This window comes from Eublepharis macularius, chromosome 4, assembly GCF_028583425.1.
Source record: "Eublepharis macularius isolate TG4126 chromosome 4, MPM_Emac_v1.0, whole genome shotgun sequence".
Taxonomy (NCBI): domain Eukaryota; kingdom Metazoa; phylum Chordata; class Lepidosauria; order Squamata; family Eublepharidae; genus Eublepharis; species Eublepharis macularius.
Window position 1 is genome coordinate 10,464,879 of NC_072793.1, and position 18,444 is coordinate 10,483,322.

At 42.9% G+C, this 18,444-nt stretch overlaps 2 protein-coding genes across 9 annotated transcripts in view; one reads left to right on the forward strand and one right to left on the reverse strand.

Annotated features, from left to right (window-relative positions):
• The window catches only part of BAZ2A (bromodomain adjacent to zinc finger domain 2A), a 95,910-nt gene extending 89,245 nt beyond the window's left edge, over nucleotides 1-6,665 (forward strand). For all 6 annotated transcript variants that reach the window (XM_054975851.1, XM_054975848.1, XM_054975853.1 and 3 more), the window contains one exon: nucleotides 2,361-6,665. In XM_054975851.1, coding sequence (XP_054831826.1) covers nucleotides 2,361-2,529 — 169 coding nt within the window. In that variant the 3' untranslated portion in view covers nucleotides 2,530-6,665. The remainder of the gene's footprint in view (nucleotides 1-2,360) is intronic.
• Nucleotides 6,666-9,151: 2,486 nt separating this feature from the next.
• RBMS2 (RNA binding motif single stranded interacting protein 2) overlaps nucleotides 9,152-18,444 on the reverse strand; it is a 69,712-nt gene continuing 60,419 nt past the window's right edge. For 2 of the 3 annotated variants that reach the window (XM_054975399.1, XM_054975395.1), the window contains exon 14: nucleotides 9,152-18,269. The gene's annotated coding sequence lies outside the window, so the exon portion shown is untranslated. The remainder of the gene's footprint in view (nucleotides 18,270-18,444) is intronic. The other variant, XM_054975396.1, reaches the window with a different exon arrangement.

The following is an 18,444-nucleotide window of genomic DNA, read 5'->3' on the forward strand; positions in this document are numbered from 1 at the left end:
AACTATAATCCTTGTGTTTATGCAAAAATTGTGTGGGAATTTCTTTCAGAACAATAATCTGGGCACCACCAATTGTTAATTTTGTGATATAATGCTATTGTAAAATTTGCTCCTTCACCCTTCTTCTAACAAAATAGACCAGTACATCCCTTGGGACCTTCCTCGTTTTGGCATATTTAGAGTTAATTCTATACACTCGGTAAACTTCTGTTTGCATTGTCTCCTGATCCCAATCCAAAAACTCCACCAAGGCCACAGCATTTTATCTGTAATGTCCTCACCATCTTCTTCTGGAATGGATCTGAACCTCAAAGCAAATTCTTTTTCTCACGTTTCTAACAGTGCAAGGTTATCCAATTGTTTTTCCATCTATATCGTGAGAGTCTACTTTGTTTTCTATTATCCCAACCTTCTCATTGATTTGATTCAGTTCTGCAGACACTTGTTTCATAGATTGGTCCAATTTTTGAACTTGTTCTGTCAATATTATCTCAGAGCAACAATCCTTTTATCTGTTTGTTTCTCAAGAGAGTCCATTTTCTCCCCCAGATTCTTCCCCAACTCATCCATTTTATCAGCCATTTGCTGGAAATATTTCTGAAACTGTTCCATTTCTGGAAAATCTATAGTCTTTTTTGTAGTCAGCATTGTAAATATTCTGCAATTGTCAGTAGGTGGCAGTAAGCATCTACGATTCTCAAGCCAGAAAGATTCTCTAGTCAGGAAGTTTGGGTTTTTTTCCTTTCCTTTCTCTGTGGCAACCCTGTCTCTTTCACTCCTAATTTAGTCCTGTTGCCATAGCAACCAAAGAAAACCTCGGCAAGGTCCAAGCAACTCTTATCTTCGTTAGTCAAAACAATAAGTTTCCCAGCTTCACTTTTTCTTTTAATGAGCAATACTTTTAGTCCCAAGCATATTTTTCCTTTAAAAATGTCCAAATCCACAATAATAAATCTTGAAAAAGAGTTCAGTTTTTAGACTTTTTACTTCCCAGATTTATAAATCTTCCACAAAGTTGGAAAAAGAAAGATTTATTCAAGTGTCTTTTATAGTCTCCTGAAAAAAAGGCTGTCTCCCCAAAGGATATTACCACATTGCTTTGGAGAAAATCTCTCTTGGTTGTTAAATTAATTAGTCTCTTCTAACATCAAAAAATGAGGAGCGGACTTAGTGTCCATTAATAGGCTCCAGTACAGCTCTGAGTAGAGATAACTGTCCCCAATTCCGACAGCTAAAGTAGGGACCTGAATGCCAAAACCTCCATCTCAGCAATAAAGACCCCAGAAGCAATCTTTGGAATGCGAATGGGATAAACTCCAAATCTGACTTTTTATTCCAGGCTGATAGCCAGGTGGAAATCTCTCCCACTATGGCAAATTAGCTGAGCTGTCTCTCAGCTGTGGCTGGGCATCCATCTTCCTTGACCTCCTCACTGGAACTCCACCAAATTGCTAACTAGTTATAAAATGCCAATGAAACCTGAGCTGATATTTCTAAACCCATGGGACAATGTAGATATTCCCCAAATTAGACATGATTTTATTAATATTTTATTAATGGCAGAAAAAAATGCAATAGCATTAAGATGGAAATGACATACTATACCTACAATAACAAACTGGTATTCCAAAATTTGGGACCACTTTCTATTTGAAAAGATTAATGATGGAATTTACCAAGCTGAAAATTTCCCCCAAACGACAAATTTTATGGAAAAATGGTTTCCCTTTTTTGAGTATATCAGTATGGAGAATTTACAACCACTAAACAAAATATATCAGACAATTTTGAATATGTAAAATTAGAGTATATCAGCTCAACTAATTTGAGGTTTTTTTCTTTTTATTATCTCATAGTTATAAGTTATAGGACTCAATAATATAATGTTAATCATTCAAGTTCATACTTTTAAAAAGATTGTATTTACAATGTATACTATATCAGCAAGGACATTCAGTAGATTTTTTCTTTACATTTTAAATAAATATGAAAATTTAAAAAAAATGAGTGCAGATACCAGCAGTGGTTTGGAAAAAGTAGTGGGGAAGGCAGGTGGGCTGCCTTAATCTGGTTGTGGGAGGAGGCCAGATGTATCTTCTGGGATGTCACACTCCTGTAGGAAGTTATTCCAGATTTCACCATAGTTGAAATTTAGATTGTAGTAATCCATCCCATCTTTCTAACCAGTGCAGGGAAGAGGAATGTGAGGATTAGGGGTAGAATTTTAATGATGGGAGATGCATAGCTATGAAAGGTAGGTAAAAGGGACTAAATCCAGGCTAGTCACCAGTGTAATCCCTTTGGTTAGTCCTGGGCTTGGACTTCCTAAAAGCTGACTGCTGGTTTGTTCTACTCCCCAGGTACACAAGCTGTGAGGAGTTCGCTGCTGATGCTGTCCTGGTGTTTGACAACTGCCGGACCTTTAATGAGGATGAGTCGGAGGTGGGCAAGGCAGGGCTGTCCATGCGCCAGTTTTTTGACAGCCGGTGGGAGGAGTTTTATCAGGGGAAACATGAGACAAACGCATGAAGCAGGTAGAAGGGAGAGAGGTGAGAGGAGCCCTTGGGGAAGCCCCTCCCTTTTTACTCTGTGCTGCCCACTCTCTCTTCTGGAGTTCATCTTGCTACCTGCTGATTTCTGGTTTTCCCTCTTACGTTGACTGGATTTGGATTGGCATTTAATAGTGGGGCAGCCTTCTCCACTGCTTGGATCCTCTGAAGCCCTTCCTCCATCTCTTCGCTCCAAGCAACACAAACTTTCTGACTGTGTAAGCCAAAAAAAAAGAAAGAAAAAAAATCATTTTTTCAAATGGAAAAAACCACCACCCACAACCCCACCTTAGCTGGGGCTATTTAATAATAGCAATAGTTCTTAGTGAATGTGTAAGAACACTTTTTTCTGTGCAGTGTCAGTACCATGCATTAATGGCCAGTAATGTGGACGTTAAGTTTTCCTCCTTTTTAGAGTCGCGTTGAAACGTGTAAAAGCAGATCACTCCTGCCTCTGGGAATGACAACCTTTGATGACACTGAAACATGCTGCTTCTCCCCCACCCCCTTTGACCCCAACTTTGTCTCTCCCAGTCCTGCTTCCTTCCTTCCCAACAGCTACCACAGTTGTGGCTCATTCCTTTCTCCTGACTTCTTTCAGAAACCAAGGGTATAGTTTGGAGCTGGAGCATATTGAGGGAAGGGGAAGAGTGGGGTATCAGGAAGCTGCACTCTGGTGGGTACAAGCTGAGCTTTCTCTTGAGGGTCTTGTTGTATTGTGAGGTGTCCCTTCAAACCATATTTCCCTTGTCTATCTAGGACCTAGGGCTTCCTTTGAGCAGTGACCCCCTAGTTTCATCTCTTTGTGAGTATGTGGGGCCTTTATGTTTCTTGCCTCAGTTAATCCAAGTCAATATCCTCATTTGTGTGTGTATGCTCAGAATTGGTTTATTCCAGATTTCGTTTCTAAGGGAGTTGAACAAAATGGGAATAATCCAGAACAAAGAAGAGGATATCAACTAGATCCTATATTTCTCTAGGCACACCAACTAGAGTTAATCTGGATGAATCTTCTCACTACCCCCCACTCCACATGGAATCCTTCTAACAGAGGCACCTCATGTGTTGACTGCTGTGCCCCAGAGCAGGTTTTTGTGCTTCACCATCCTTCTGATGGTGGGTGGTGTGCTGTACTGTGTCACTAGGCTACAAAGGACCAAATACAGAAAGTACAGGAGCTTGCAGGAGTAGGGGTGAGTGGGACATGCATTTTGGGAGGGAAGGACTGCATTTGGGGATTGCCCCCATCAGCTCCTCAGGAATTGTGGAAATTGTGTCATGGGATCCTGGCCTTATTGAGTGCTTCCCCCCCACCCCCGTGTTGTTCCTCAGGGATGGCTACTGTCTACAATGTTTGATCTGCAATCTTCTCTGTGTGTGTGTGTGTGTGTGTGTGTGTTTGTGTGTGTGGTGGGATTGTTTCCGGTTTTGGAACATGAATTTTAGTCTAATGTAGGTATTTCTGCCCTGAGAAGGATGTGGGATGTGACCCTCCTTACAAGGGAAGAATGCAGTCCTTCCATCCTCAAATGGCTAACCCAGTGTCCAGTTTGGTAAGGGACAAGATGCTAGAGAGAAGTGTCGTGGTTTCTCCTCCAGCTTAGATTCCTGTTGCCTTGTTTAGACCCTGCGGGGTCTAGAGCGCTGCCAGCTTCTTGACTTGCATTTCAGACTAAGTGCAACTTTGGGAGGAAAAAAAGAGGATGTCCTCAGTTGCCCTTGCTCTAAAAATCTGGAGCTGCTGTTAAGTCTTTCCTTTTGTTTTTGTCTACATTTTCTAGGTACTTATTAATTCCCTCTTTACACTCACATACCTGCCTACACTCTTTTTAACACTTCAGCTCTTCTTCTGATCCCTTGTCAATCCTGACTGTTTTCAGGTGGAAAGCATTATCTTTTATCAGTGACATTCCCGTGTGGGCAAGAGAATTTTGTGTCAGACCCACAAAAAGCAGAGTTTGTTGCGACACTGCCTGAGAGCCGTACATATGTGGAAGGCCTCAGCACAGCCACTGTTCAGACACAGTGTTTGATTCCTGGAGCTACAGAAAGCTGTTGAACAGCATTTATCGGAAGCCTCTTGCACAAGCGCCACTCAGGTGAATGGGAGCCGGGTGTCATGGTTCACAGTGTGGTTTTATGCCGGAGATTTTCTGATGGATTGTGGCCACATTAAACAAGAGAAGCTCAGTGCAAAAGGGAGCTCCAAAGCATATTCTTCCAGCTTGTTTGCATTTGGGTGCTGCTGGGCACTTGGCCAGACAGAGAAATCCTTGTGACTTGATCCAGGTCACCCCCTGTTCCTCCATCCTGTCTGTTGTCAAAGCACAGGCGATCAAAGCAAAAACTTTTTGTTTTGGGGGTTTTTTTACTCTTTTTCTTGATAGTGGCTGGTTCTCCTCCTCCAAAAATAGTCCATGTAGTAACTATTAACAAGGATAAGAGAAACTAGCCATTTTATAGCTCACTCCTAATTCAGCGTCTAACAGTCACCTCCTTGTGGAACATAAGAACCTGCTATAGCATTCTGTATTCTGAGTAATAATGTGATCTCAGAGCATCCATCTCACTCTGTTGCTGAGCAGTGGTTTCTAGGGAGACCTGCTGTCTGGGGAAACAGGTTCACCTGACCTGTGCAACACATCAGCATTGTGGGCTTTGAGACGCCTTGGGTCATGTTCCATCCCCAGCTGCCTGCTGCCTAGAACAGGGGCTGCTGCTGATTTTTCTCCATTCTCTTTTGCAAGATGCTGGTCCAATACTTCCTGTTCTGGTGCAGAGATATGAGGAGGCATATGGAAGAGACCAGAGGAAACCCCCTTGATTCTTTCACTATACTTTCCCCCACTTCGGGTGGGTCAGAGGAGTAGAAAGCCACGCCCTGAAACCTGAACTCCCTTGCTGCTTTTCATATCCAGCCTAGCTCCTCAAACCATTGTAATTACGGGTATCGTTTAGGGGCAGATAAATGGCTGGCAGGGTTTCATCAGGAGATGGCTTTCCTCTCTCCATATCCAGCTGTGCTATATCTGGGTGAGATTTGTGTGTGCGTGTGCGTTTGTCTGTGTCCCAACCCGCGTCGACCAATCCAATCGCAAGAGCACTGATGTAATTAAAATGTAACCACAGGTGATGTAGCCTGGAGACTGAAACCTCCCTTTCTGTGCTTCCTCCACCCCAACCTCCCCTCCCCCTCCCCCAGTTGTTTTCAACAAAACGTAGCCTTTTTTCTATCAGATAACCTCAAACTTTTATTTTATTTTAAATTTTGGGATTTTTTTTTTTGCTTTTAAATAAAGAGGTAGATTTGAAGTCTATTTGAAACTGACTTTATATTATGCATAAATATTTATATTTTATCTAAACTTGTGCTGTAACAAAACTTCTTTTTGGTGTTTTTTTTTTTAAGTGATTTCTTTCTGCTGTGTTTGGGATTTTTTTTCTCCTCTTCAGTCATGGGAAAGCTGTAGTTTTGCAAGTATTGTTCATTGGGTTTGGGGACATTTTTGGAGGGGAGGGGGTTGCTACAGAAATGTTTGCATTTTTAGAAGCAAACCCTCGTACCGTAAAACAGTGAATCCATGTTTGTCCTAAACTTTGTCTTGGTTAGGGAGTACTCTATGATCTTATCAGTTTCTTCAATACATTGGGTTTTTTTAAGTTACATTGATTTTAAAAAAATGAATTTTAAAATTACAGCTAGAATCGGCCTTATTCAACCACTGGCTTTTTCTTCCCCTCTCCTCTTGGTTTAATATCAGAAAGGAACCAACCAACCAACCCACTCCACCATCCGTTGAGATGCTCTGAACAGAGCAGGAAGGGGTTTGGGGTGGGGGGAATCAAACTTTTTATATGAATAACCAAATGTGTTTGTTTTAGTGAATTTTTGATAATGTACAGTTTTTTGTGAATTTAAATTGATTTCTTTCTATATTTTTAGGACCAATCTCATTTATAATAAGGTTTAAAAGGAAGGGGAAAAAGTCTAGAATTCCTGTTTGGTTTCCTTGTGATGTTTCCACAAGTACAGATGTTAGAGTGCTTGTCAAGTTTCAAAGAATAAACAAAAACCAACCCACGTTTGATAGAGAAGAATGTGCTTGAGGATGTCATCTTTTCTCATAGGAGTTTGATACAAGTTGGATATTTACAATTCTCGGGTGTCCTCTTGATCCTTCTCTCTCTGGCAGGGTGTCTCAGTGCCTAGCGAAATATAGGTGTGTGTACTTAGTTGCCCCAATTCAGCATCTTTCAAATATGTACAAGTGTTTGCTTGGAAAAAAGAGATCAAGCAATTCCTAGTTCTTACTGCCAGAAGAGAAACTGAAAAATGCATTGTGGCAATGTTAACTCTATAGTTGAGGAGTGGGCGGGTAGGGATTTCCAGTGAGCCAGGCTTCAAAAAAGCTCCTTTCCTATGCCTGATTAATTATACAAAATGAGGAAAATTGTATGATTGAACTTCTTGTAGCACAGACCTTGGGTTATTTTGTTGCAATTTGGGACATTTTTTAAACTGTCTCCATCTTGTAGATGAGGCACGACTCCAGTATTGTCCATGGAGGGTTCCATGTATGGTCAAGAGGGGAGAAGGTGTAGCTGCTGCTACGTAGTAAGAAAGGACCCTGTTTCCCTAAAACATGGCATACGTATCAAGTACTGAATGGCTTGCACCCTGGTAAAAACCTTCCCTCTTCAATGCAGTTAAAGTTGTATAGGCTGCCTCCACATGTAGGGCACTTTTCCCTACATGGAATGCAGAAAGCCCCCAAATTAAATGGGAATGTTCACACATTGTGCTTACTGTAAGCGCAGCTTGTAGGCTTCCCCATTTAAACTGGATCAAAAATAAATTTGCTGTGAAAGAGAGAACTACAAGGTGGTGACAGGTGGGAGGAGCTAAGCTTTGCTTTCAAAATACCACTGGGCAGCTTGTTGCCATGTGCTATTTTCCCTTCTCCCTTCTGGCCCTTTAAATGCTACGGCATGGTTCAGCAAGGAGAGTTGCAACTGCTGTCATATTAGCAATTTTGCACTGATGTGAGGCGGTTAGGATGGGCCTGGGAACATGGCCTTTGGATGCTACTTGCCATTGCTGCCCTGACTCTGTAGATGCAGCCTCTTTTCAGTGTGTGCTAACTAATGATAATCATCTTATATGGCCATTTTGCAAGCCTGTTTATGCTGTCAATTTCAAGAAGATTTAGGTCACACTACCCCTTTTCACTTTCAGTTTCAAGATTTATGTCACACAACCCCTTTTCAGTATTCAATTTTAATTTCACCAGCATCCTAGGTCAGGGCTGGAGTGGTAGACTAAAGGGTGCTTTTCATTTGTATATGTTAATTCATTTAAAAAATAGAATATTTCACTAGATATAGGGTGGTGCAGGCTTGATTTGGGGTGCTGGTGAAATTACTTTGAAACTTAATTACAGTGATATGTTTGAAGTCCAAAGGCACAAATTCATCAGGAAGCAGGACTGGTTGAGGGCAGAAGCACACTCTTTGGACATTTTTTCTTGGCTGAATAGGTTTTCATGCATTTTTCCAAATCAGGTTTTTTAATTTCTGCTAAAACTCTGGCCATGTGCATGCTCAGCCTCTGACTCGAATTCTGTGGATATGAAAGTACTTCTATTGCCATTTACTGGATGGAGTCCCTCTTATGTCTCTAGAAAAAGGCTTTGGACATTATACAGTAATATTTGTTTTCTACAAAAAGGCCAAATCTTACAACTGAATTGCCAGCCCCTGAAAAGGTGTTTTGCCTTTGCAAGGCTAATTTAGGACCTTGTTCTTTAAAAACTGAAGCTGGAGGATTGTACCCCCGTTGCACATTCCACACCTGCATATAATACATACAATCCTGACATTATTCAGTCTCTAATATCAGTTACTCATTGGGTCTTCATGGCTGTACCTGAGTTCCAATGCATGTGTTCGAGAGTGAGTGAACTTCAGGAAGAAGTTACAGTTAAATGCGGCTAATCACTCTTGCATTTCAGTTTCTCCTGCTGCTGATTTCTAAAGCAGGCCCTGTGTTTCTCCAAGTCAAGAAGCAATATATTAAATGTTAAAATTCCCAGGGACTGCTTGTGTTCCATCACATTTGTGAGCCAAACTTCTTCTGTTGTAAAGGACAAAGGCGTACATTTTATTCTTTTTGCTTCATGTACACCATCTGGAGTTGCCATTGTTCACAGCTTTCTCCTCCTACTTGCTGCTGATTTGGAAAATCTCCCTCCAAGCAAACATACTGGGGTGGGGTGATTCCCACTGCCTTTTCCATTTTAACACGTCCACCCACCCTTTGAGCATGCAGTGGGATAGCACAAATGTGTTAAGGCAATTATTTTGAAGTTCTTGCGCAGAAAGCGCTTTTCCTATTCAGCCTGTTGGAGGAACTACTATGGATTGCAAATGTTGTGGGTTGTGTGGGTAGTATCCACAGGCTGTTCATACAGAGCATTGGTTAGGCCTGCTGGAGTGCCCTACTGTTTTACCGAAAAAGTATAGGCTGCATCCACCACAGTGGCTGCATTGTGCAGAGCAAGACTGCAAGTGAGGTGTCTTTCAAAGAAGCAATTAAGCTGTAATTCTTTTTTTTCCACAATTTTATTTAAAAACAAAAATTGATCAAAATGAGACCGGTCAGAGCTCCACAGAGGGAAAGATGTATGGGATTGAGAGAGAGAAACAGGCCTGGCTGTAGCATGGAAGGTACAAAACTATAGAAACTTTTTTAATTAAAAAAAACCTGTACAAATAGTCCTAAGTATATAAATAAAACGAGCAGGTACAGTTAGTTGAGATGTGAAGTGAGGTGGAGGTTCAAAAACTCACTACATCCTGCAGTATATGGAAGCACAGAAAAGAAACGGCCCGTGAGAGTTCTAGTTGCTTCAAAATAGAGTTCAGAGTTTCTTGAGCCAGAGGCAAGCTTGTGCTCCGGGAGTCCCCATTGTGTTGAGCGCTAGAAGTGTTCACAAAAGATCTGTGTGAGAATCCATAGCAAGTATGTAATTTTTTTTTAAGTTAGCCAATGTAAGGTCCAATGTTATGCTGAACATCTGCTATGTATTTTAAAACACATTAGGTGTAACCTGCTGTAGACAGAAACCAGCATGAGACAGATGCTGCTTAGGGTGGGTGGGTATTGCTATATGCTTTTAACAGCAATTTGCTACAGGGCAAGGCATTGGTGTAGCCATCAAAACTACCAAGAAAAAGATACGCTGCTGCAGAGGAAAGGGGCAGCCAAGTGACGATGCAGTTGAGTAGGCTAGGCTACTGTTGCATTGGTTCCAACTCTCACACACAAACACACACACATTTCCAAAGTTCAAAATCCTCTTTCAATATTTTATAGCCGCTGAAATGGCCACATTTTAATTGCATGAACGGTTTCAACACCTCCACTGGCAAAGTGAGGCTTTTAGAAGACAGACTATTGACTCTCACCCATCCCATCCAAAGAAACAACTGCCAGTCAGTCTGTTAGTATTCTCTTTGGAACAGCAAAACTCCAACACTAAAAGAATCAGAAGAATGAGGGGACTGAAGTCTTCATGCACTGTTGGAATGGAACTGGTTTGGAGTATGATCTGATTGCTAGCTAGCCTACTCAGCCTATGTTGATTGCTGTTGTACTACACATCAGTTTTTGAGCTGAGGGACTGGTGTTTATCAGGAGCATCGTTTCCCTTTGGACAGAAGCACTGCTGCGAGGACTGCTACTTTACAGTCGTTCATTTGAGACTGTGTGGCTTAGAACAGCCATCCTGGTTCACACCACTGGTCCATTTGGCTGCCTTTGCCATTACTAGCCCGATCTAATTGCTTGAGGAAGTTACAGACCTGTCTTATTTTTACACATAGCAACAACCCTAGGCAAAAAACTGCATTCTTTCTGCAATCTTGGCAAACAGCTTGTTACTGGCTGCTGTCAGACTGTTGCTTTTACATAGACAGCCAGAAACTGAAAATTAGAAATGGATGTTGATGAGCTACGTCGCTTGGGGCCAATGACTCCTTTCCTCTTACTGAGAAGAATCTCTTTTGAATTCTTTAGTTGGTTAAAGCTTTTAAGGCTTCATGCAGTCTCAGAGCCATCATAGTGGCCTGCTCCGAAGGGTAGTCATTATTCCCTTTGCTGGGCCTTGATAGCTCGAGCATCCCCAGGATGAGTCCTAAGCCACTGTCCTGCTTTGGCAAGTCCATTTTTAAAAAGAAAAGGCTGTGCCCGAGCGGTCTGAAATAGTATCTACTGCAAATCCTGGACCACCTCTCTAGTTGGAAACCTCTCATTTTCCAATGTAAGCAATGCCGCCATTTTGAAGAGCAAGTGTTGAGCAAAAAAGGAAGCAATTTTATTACCAATTCTTGCCATGGTCAAGGTCCCATGTAGTGGCCACAAAACTCTGCCCTCACATTGGACAAACCATTTCCGTTCCAATGACATCAACTAACTTGGCATAATTCATTTTACAAAGGGGAGGGGAAGCACAGGGTGGTACATTAACAAAGATCCAAATAATTAGCAGCAACACAGGAATTTTTTTTGTCAAAACAAACATTCCCCTTCTTTCTCCCCCTTAAACAAAGCACAGAAGCCCAGAAAAATTTCTAAGGATGGGGGCAGGGAGAGCTTGTCCCTTGGAGAAGGTGCAGTTTGCCGGTTCGGGATATATAAATGAACTGCAAGTACATGTGAGGTAGATGTGTAGCTAAGAATGATAAAAAACTGGAACTGGTGAACAGAATGATGAAGGGAAGTTCTGAACCGGGGGTGGTTTTGTTTTTAATAGCACCAACAACTTCCAAGGAGGACAGGTTTTGATGCAAGCATGGCGGCAGGAGATGGGAGTTTTGGATGGCGGAACTTGCTTTTTAAAAAATACCAGCATTGAAGAGGGACTAGACATCTACAGTCTGCCAGATCTTAAGAGGCAATCAGCTGCTGCTTTCTCCAGCATGGCAGATGGCTGAATGGGGGCAAAGCATGATGCAGGAGACGGGCTTGTTCTTATGCAGGGAAGCTGGGGCAGAGCGCACAGGGCTTTGTGGGTATGGATTAGGACAAGGCTGGGGAGGGGAGGCTGATGGGAAAGGCCTTTACTGTACTGGAAGTTTTAAAGTGCAGGGAGCAGTTCCCCCACTGGCAGAATAGGATAGGGGAAATCAAGGCACAAGATTAAAAATCTAGCAGCTCAAGAGACTCGCTCTCCTAGGCCCCAGCTCCTTGAATTCGGTCCCCATGTTCAGGCACTCAAGTTTCCAAAGCATGGTTTCAAACTTGCAAGTTGCTCGCCATTGACATCCAGAATGCAGAAGAGGCATGACTTATGTCAGCATGGCTGAAAGCTCTGGGAAGCTATTCTAGGACTAGAGCTTGGGTTACGGGCCATGAATATTGAGAAAGCCTGGTGCCTTCCTGCCAGCTCTGGTCTGAGCTGTTTAAAGTTGGTCCTTGCAGCCTACTGAGGGTAAAGATAAGTTTGGTGGGAACCTAGCACTTGCCTAACTATTTCACATCCGTCCAGCCATGGAACAATGGGATGAAAGTGGAATCAGCTGACCAAAAGCATGGAGCCAGTTTAGCTTGAGTGTGTGTGCCCTTTGGGGATGGAGGAATGCTGGTAATTGTATTAAGGGGGTGGTGGGCATGAGAACAGGGCTCAGGAACATGAGGAAGCTTGCAGTGATGAACTGTGGTCTATAACCATGCCCTCTGCGCACACTTGCTCATGTCTGCATGTACACACACCCTAGCCATCCACTCTTACATGCATCCTAACCCCCCCCATCGTAACAATTTCATACTTTCTGTGCCTCCTTTGCTTTCCATCTCTCCCCCTTCTGTTTTTCCTTTTAAGCTTTTGCCAGTGTTCCACCTGTCCATACTTCCCTTCTGTTCCTTTCCATCACACTGATCCCTACTAGGCAACCGTAGGTGTCAAATTAAGACTCTGCCTGCCCACACAGGAAATGCCCTCAGAATGGTGGGTGGTGGCATTTCTTTTGGTATCTTTGGCCAAATGGGAGAGGGAAAAAATGAAAACTAGCCATAGAGGCATCAGAATGAAAGCAGCGTTGAGGCGGCTCCCATCGCCCCTCCCCCTCGGGCCATATATTAGTATCACCCCCTGGACTCCCAAAGATGACTTCTTGATGATGCAGAAGAAACTAATTTGACACGTCGTCCTGAAAAATGGCACGTGTGCTTTTGCCCACACATTCCCACTTTCCACCAAATTTTACCCATGCCTGCAAATAAACAGTGTGTGTGGGGGGGGGGGGGGAATAGTGCTGTTGCACATGCATGAAAAAGCACACACACCAGCTAGAAGCTAAAGCAGATGGAACAAGTTTGCAGAGAAATTGAAAAGAACAATATATGGAATTAGTGTGTGCATGTGTGCACACAGGAAAATTCATGCGCTCCACATACTCGCTTGTTGCACTGACCTAGGTAATAAGAGGGCAGTTTGCTGCTGCTCACGTTACGTATTTGCAGAGTGCCCGGCACAAGATTGGATTAGGAGTCTGCACAGGTGATGTTGACGGGGCTACAAGCATTGCAGGATATCATCTGTTTAGTTCTGTGCAGCTGAATTTTGCAAACCCAAGGCAGCATCTAAATGATAGTCTAAATGATAGAAGACACTGATAGTCTTCTGTGGCATGGGACAAAAGTCTTCTGCATGAAATGCCACCTATATAGCAGTCCCACGTCTTTCAGGACTTTCTGAGATGCAGAAAGTAAAGCAAGGCTCTCGTGTTAATTTCCCACATTACCTTTTCCAGCATGGAAGTTTAAACTCCATTTTAGAGAAAACGTATTTAATAAGAGCTGAATGCCAGCACTGGTTTTCTGCCTGTAAATATGCACATTGGGTAGCCAATAAATACAAAGTGTAGCTTTCTGATCCAGGAACATACAATTAGAAGAAAATCCTGCCACCAATCCAGTATTTCAAAAAATGTTGGTCTCTGACTGGAACTTGGTGCCAAAAATGCCAGAACTGATAATGTGAGAGGGAGACAGAATTCGCATTGCCCTCCCCTCATCCTGTTAAATAAGGAGACCAAAACGGCCAGTCACAGATGTGCAAGCAGAAACCGTGTTATGACAAGTTACGGTATGATCAAGAGACAAAAGCAGGACTCTGATTTCTCAAGAGAGACTGAAACTTTGGGCTCCATCCCATTTAGCCTTAAACCAACTATTTGCACATAGCAACGGGTGGCTTCTGAGGGGAAACGCATGTCCGCATGGCCACCAAACGACACACTACTCCAGTTCAATGGGGCTGGCGATGAGGACTGCAGTGTAGGTGCGGATCTGCTACTACCCCATTGCTTTGAACAGCTCAGTTCCATGCTACCATCTCATTACTTTGAACTGTGTATTTGGAAAGAAACCTGGTCTGAATTTTTTGGGGATTGACTGACCTCTCTGGGATAAATATTCATAGGATTGCACTTTTAATTATAGCCCATTCTTACTAGATTGTACCCTGAGCATATGGCTTTGTATTCTATTTCCTAGCACTATACAGATTGATTCAGAGTCTTGTCTTAACTGGATTACCCTAGGAAAAGGGGCAACATCGTCTCCATGCAGACATAATGCTTAACAATGGTTACTTTTCCTCAACCAGGATTAAGTATGAGTACCATGACCGATCCGTGATCAAAGACTGCCTGTAAAATAGAAAATAAAAGCATAATTTGTATTAACCATGGCTAAGCATTGTACTAAGGGAACCATGGTTAAAGCAATTTTCCCACCTTTCTGTTTCCAAAATGGCAAGCAGATTGTGTTGGGATCTGCTATGTATAGTCTGCAGGGTTAACAACCTACAGCCTGGTTCATTTGGGGAATATTAACCAGGATTCAGACCTCTAACGTGGTTAGTGTTGTTAACTATGACTTAAACATTCATTGCCTGCTGCCACAAAAGGAGTAGAAATAAGTAGCATAAAGAAGAGTCAGGGTTTTTTAAAAAATTACTGGTTTAGATAAATTCTTAGGCTTAAGCACCAAATTTTGGGCACTAGACCTGAGACTGAATAAACACATCACTCCATGGGCCCAATATCAAATGTCTAGCACTTTCCCAGTTCTGCTAATTTAAGATCAGAAATTTTTTCTAAAAGTTTGTGAGATTAAAATCATGAATATTGACAAAAACCAGGAGACTCTCACACTTAGTTTTGTTTAAATGATTCATTTTCAAGAAAACGGACACTTAAAAAGGGACTATAGTATATTAAATGTTATTTGCAGCAACAGCCTGGTTCTATTTATTTCCCCCCCAGAATTTGGGTTCTGTTACCAATTGCCTAGCATCCTAGACGCGTGGTCACGGGGCACAATCTACAAGGAAGTTCCCTTATACAAAGCCCATGAAATGAAAGGAAGTGGCAAGAAAGAGTTCAGATGTTCTGGCGTAGCTCCAATTCATTTCAGCAGGGCACAAGAAAACTGCTTGGGGGATTATGCCCCCAGGGGCCTGATCCAAACAACTTTAGGGGCCAGCTTTGCCTATGCAGCTCACCCCAACTAAAAGCAGCAATTTTCTGTTAATTAAACATGGAGGAGTAACTTCTGATGCACTGCAAGGAACTGCTGCCAGGTGACAAAAATAAATAAAACCCAGGAAGCATTTGCACACATTTCAAATGTTCTTTGGACTGTGTTCCACATCTGGAGGATCCTTGGAACCCACCAGTCAAATCCTGTGCCAGCATGTATTAGTTGCCCAAGGAGCTACATATCAGATCGTTGCAGTTGCTGGCATCTTATGGATATAATGAAATCAGCAGAGCAAGAAAAACAGAAGCGTGGGGTGGAAACCCTTCATAGAGTGAGAAGCGGAAAGCCTTCATTTCCCTGTACCAACTGCAATGCAGCCATTCTGATGAAGGCCGGGGTGTGTGTGTGGCAGGAGTTGTTCTACCCATGTATGTGGAGCAATGCCCTCTTCGCCAGACATTAAAATTGCCATGGTCAAGTGGGATCCTATTTCAAAGACTCTTCTTCCCATTTCCCCCTCGCAAATGATTAGGTCTGGAGCTACAGAAGAAGCTTCAGCCCTTAGACATACTATGTGCAGGGGGAGGGGCGGCGGGAAATTTCTAGAGAAGGAAGCAATGGGTTCAAAACCACCTAGGCCCAAAAGAAGGCACTTGAGCATGGCTCAGCAACATGCAGAGAAAACAACAGACTGAGATGATCCAGGCAGCATATGTAAAAGATGGTTAGACATGGATCCCAAGAGCTTATACTAACAGGTCTCTACCCATGCTGGCACCTGAAGAGTTAATGGGGGGGTTGACTCTCTGGAACTCTAGGACTAGTTCCCCTTGTGCCCCCGCCATCTAAGGGCTCTGCAACAGAGGGGGGTGAACAGCCAAGCCCAGGGAGTTATGTAGAAGGGTGGGTGGGTGAGATTATTAGCCTTTAATGTTCCAAAACCTCAAGCACTGTTTTTAGGAGATAAACCTGATCCTACTCACAGTCAGGACAGTACTAAAGATACTTTTAAAAACAAAAAAAGTGTCCTGAGAACTACACAAACCAAATTAAGCAGGAATCTCTTCTTCAAATACCACCCTACAACATACACGCTCACACACACACACAGCTCATGTGGCGCAGGCACATACACTCTCACTTCCTGGCTCACATGACACCCATATAGCCTCTGCAATTAGTCCTCCCTGATTGTCAGCGGCATAAGAGCTATTTTCTCAAAGGTGTTTTGGGGGAGAGGAGAAGACAAGGTTTGGATGATCACAAAGCAATTAAAAAAAAAAAGTGGAAGGGACAACTTCATGCCAGCCGGGCTGGGGAGATTTTATGATGTTGGCGAAGATAAGACGTTTTTAGCACCATTTGGTATGGGAAAGCAACTGGGGTGGGATGGTAAAGGAGAAACGGGGAGGAAACATGCAGAGGTGTCTAAAGCACTTGGTACCTTCAAGAGGCTCTCCAGGGAAACGCACTGTAGGAAGGGACGGATTATTGCACATAAGTCTCCTGCTATTGCGAATCTGGGGAGCCAGCAACCAAGAACTGGGGTGGGGGAAACGTGCATAGTAACTAGGATCTCTGTTTGGGGCGGGGTAAGCGCGGTCATCCCCTGCAAGGTGCTAGATGCTCCCTGGTTGTTTGTTTTTTTTAAAGCAACTGGAACAGACTCCCCTAGTCCCTGCCAGTTGGAAGCATCTCCATCTGCCCCCCAACTGGCTTGTCAAGAGAATAGACGCACTGTGCACCTGGGTTTGACAAGCATGCAGGAATCGGTGAGGGGCATACGGCAGCACAGTCCGGACCGCAGGCGGCAGAAGGCACTGTGTGTGTGTGTCCCGGGGCAAAACGCTGCAGCTGGCAATGTGTCCATTCAATGTCCACGAATCCAGAAGCGACAACACATCACTGGCAGCAGATTCCTCAATCAGTTTATTGTTCCCCTGATCCAGAGCAGGGGGGAGGGGAGAGGGGAAGATCCATGTGGAAGCAAAGAAGGGTCCGCGCAGAAGCTCAAATCAGAATCCAAAGCATCCAGCAAGAACCGATCCCATCGGACAGGGTGGAGGGCAGAAATCGAGGTCTGGAGCAAACTCTGTTTCTCTCTCTCTCTCTCTCTCTTTTGGCTGGGGAAGAGTTTATGCCAAAAAGAAGGTTTCCGTTCACTAAACGCCACCAGCCGCATCCTCTACCTCCATCCTGACAGGTTTCATTCAAAACCCCTCATGCTGCCTTTCAAAGTTCAACATTTTTTTGTAAATTTCCTTTTTGTTGATTTTTTTGTAGATTTCCTTTTTTGTTTTTTGTAAATTTGTCTTTTTTAGAAAAAAAATTACCTTCTTGAAATAATAAAATAAATCCTTTTAAAGCAAAATCCCTCCCCCCTCCCATCCCAATGAAGAAGAAGAAAAAAATCCTGCATTGATTTTTATCCTACTGCTGTGAAGTGGGGCTTTTCTCAGAACATTTTCTTATAAAACAACGAAAAATATTCAAACACTTTTGCATATTTGTCCTTTTTAAAAAAAACTTTTAAAATGATAAAGGAAAAAAAATCCAAAGGAACAAATGTTTCCTCCCAGAGGTGCGGAGCAATCTTCCCAAAAGAGAGAGGAAAAATATATATATATTGTTCTTCTCTGGGGATTTTGTGGCATTAAAAGCGTTTGACTTTGTTGTTAACGAGAAAATAAACGCGGAAACACACACTCACACACGCCAAAAATTGTTTCCTTGTATTAAAATAGTCCTCAGTCCATCTGTACATTTAAGGGTGGGGGTGTTATCTTTTACACCTCCACTCTAACCTCCTTTGGTTCCTTGGTGTCAAAAGTCTATTGCAGTTATTTTCTTTTTTAAAAAAAAAAACAACCTTTTTCTTTGCAAGAAAAAAAGAGAAAAACAACAACAACAATAATGGTTCCATCTTCTAAACGCAGCACAAATTAAAAAAAAAAGTTGTCTCCCTTGAAGTGATTGCTCAAGACTGAGCCACTCGATGGTGCTAGAGGGATGAAAAATGGGAGCAATTATCAAGGCAGGTTGTAGGGCAAGGTTGGGCCCAGACGTTGTAAGCACTGGAGCAAGCGAACCTCTTGCAGGTCGGAGTCCCATCTCTCCTCCTTCAGCTGCGCCCATTGAGACCGTTCCTGGGGGGGTCTCTGGCTCCAGCCCTTCTTGAAAGGTACAAATAAGAGACATCATTACACCACAAAGAAAAGCAGATCTGAACACACATCACATTTATTCCACCTTTTCTCCAAGGAGCTCAGGGGGCACACATGGTTCTCTTCCCTATTTCATACTCATAACAACTCTGTGAAGTGGATTAGGCTACGAGAGTGTGTGGCT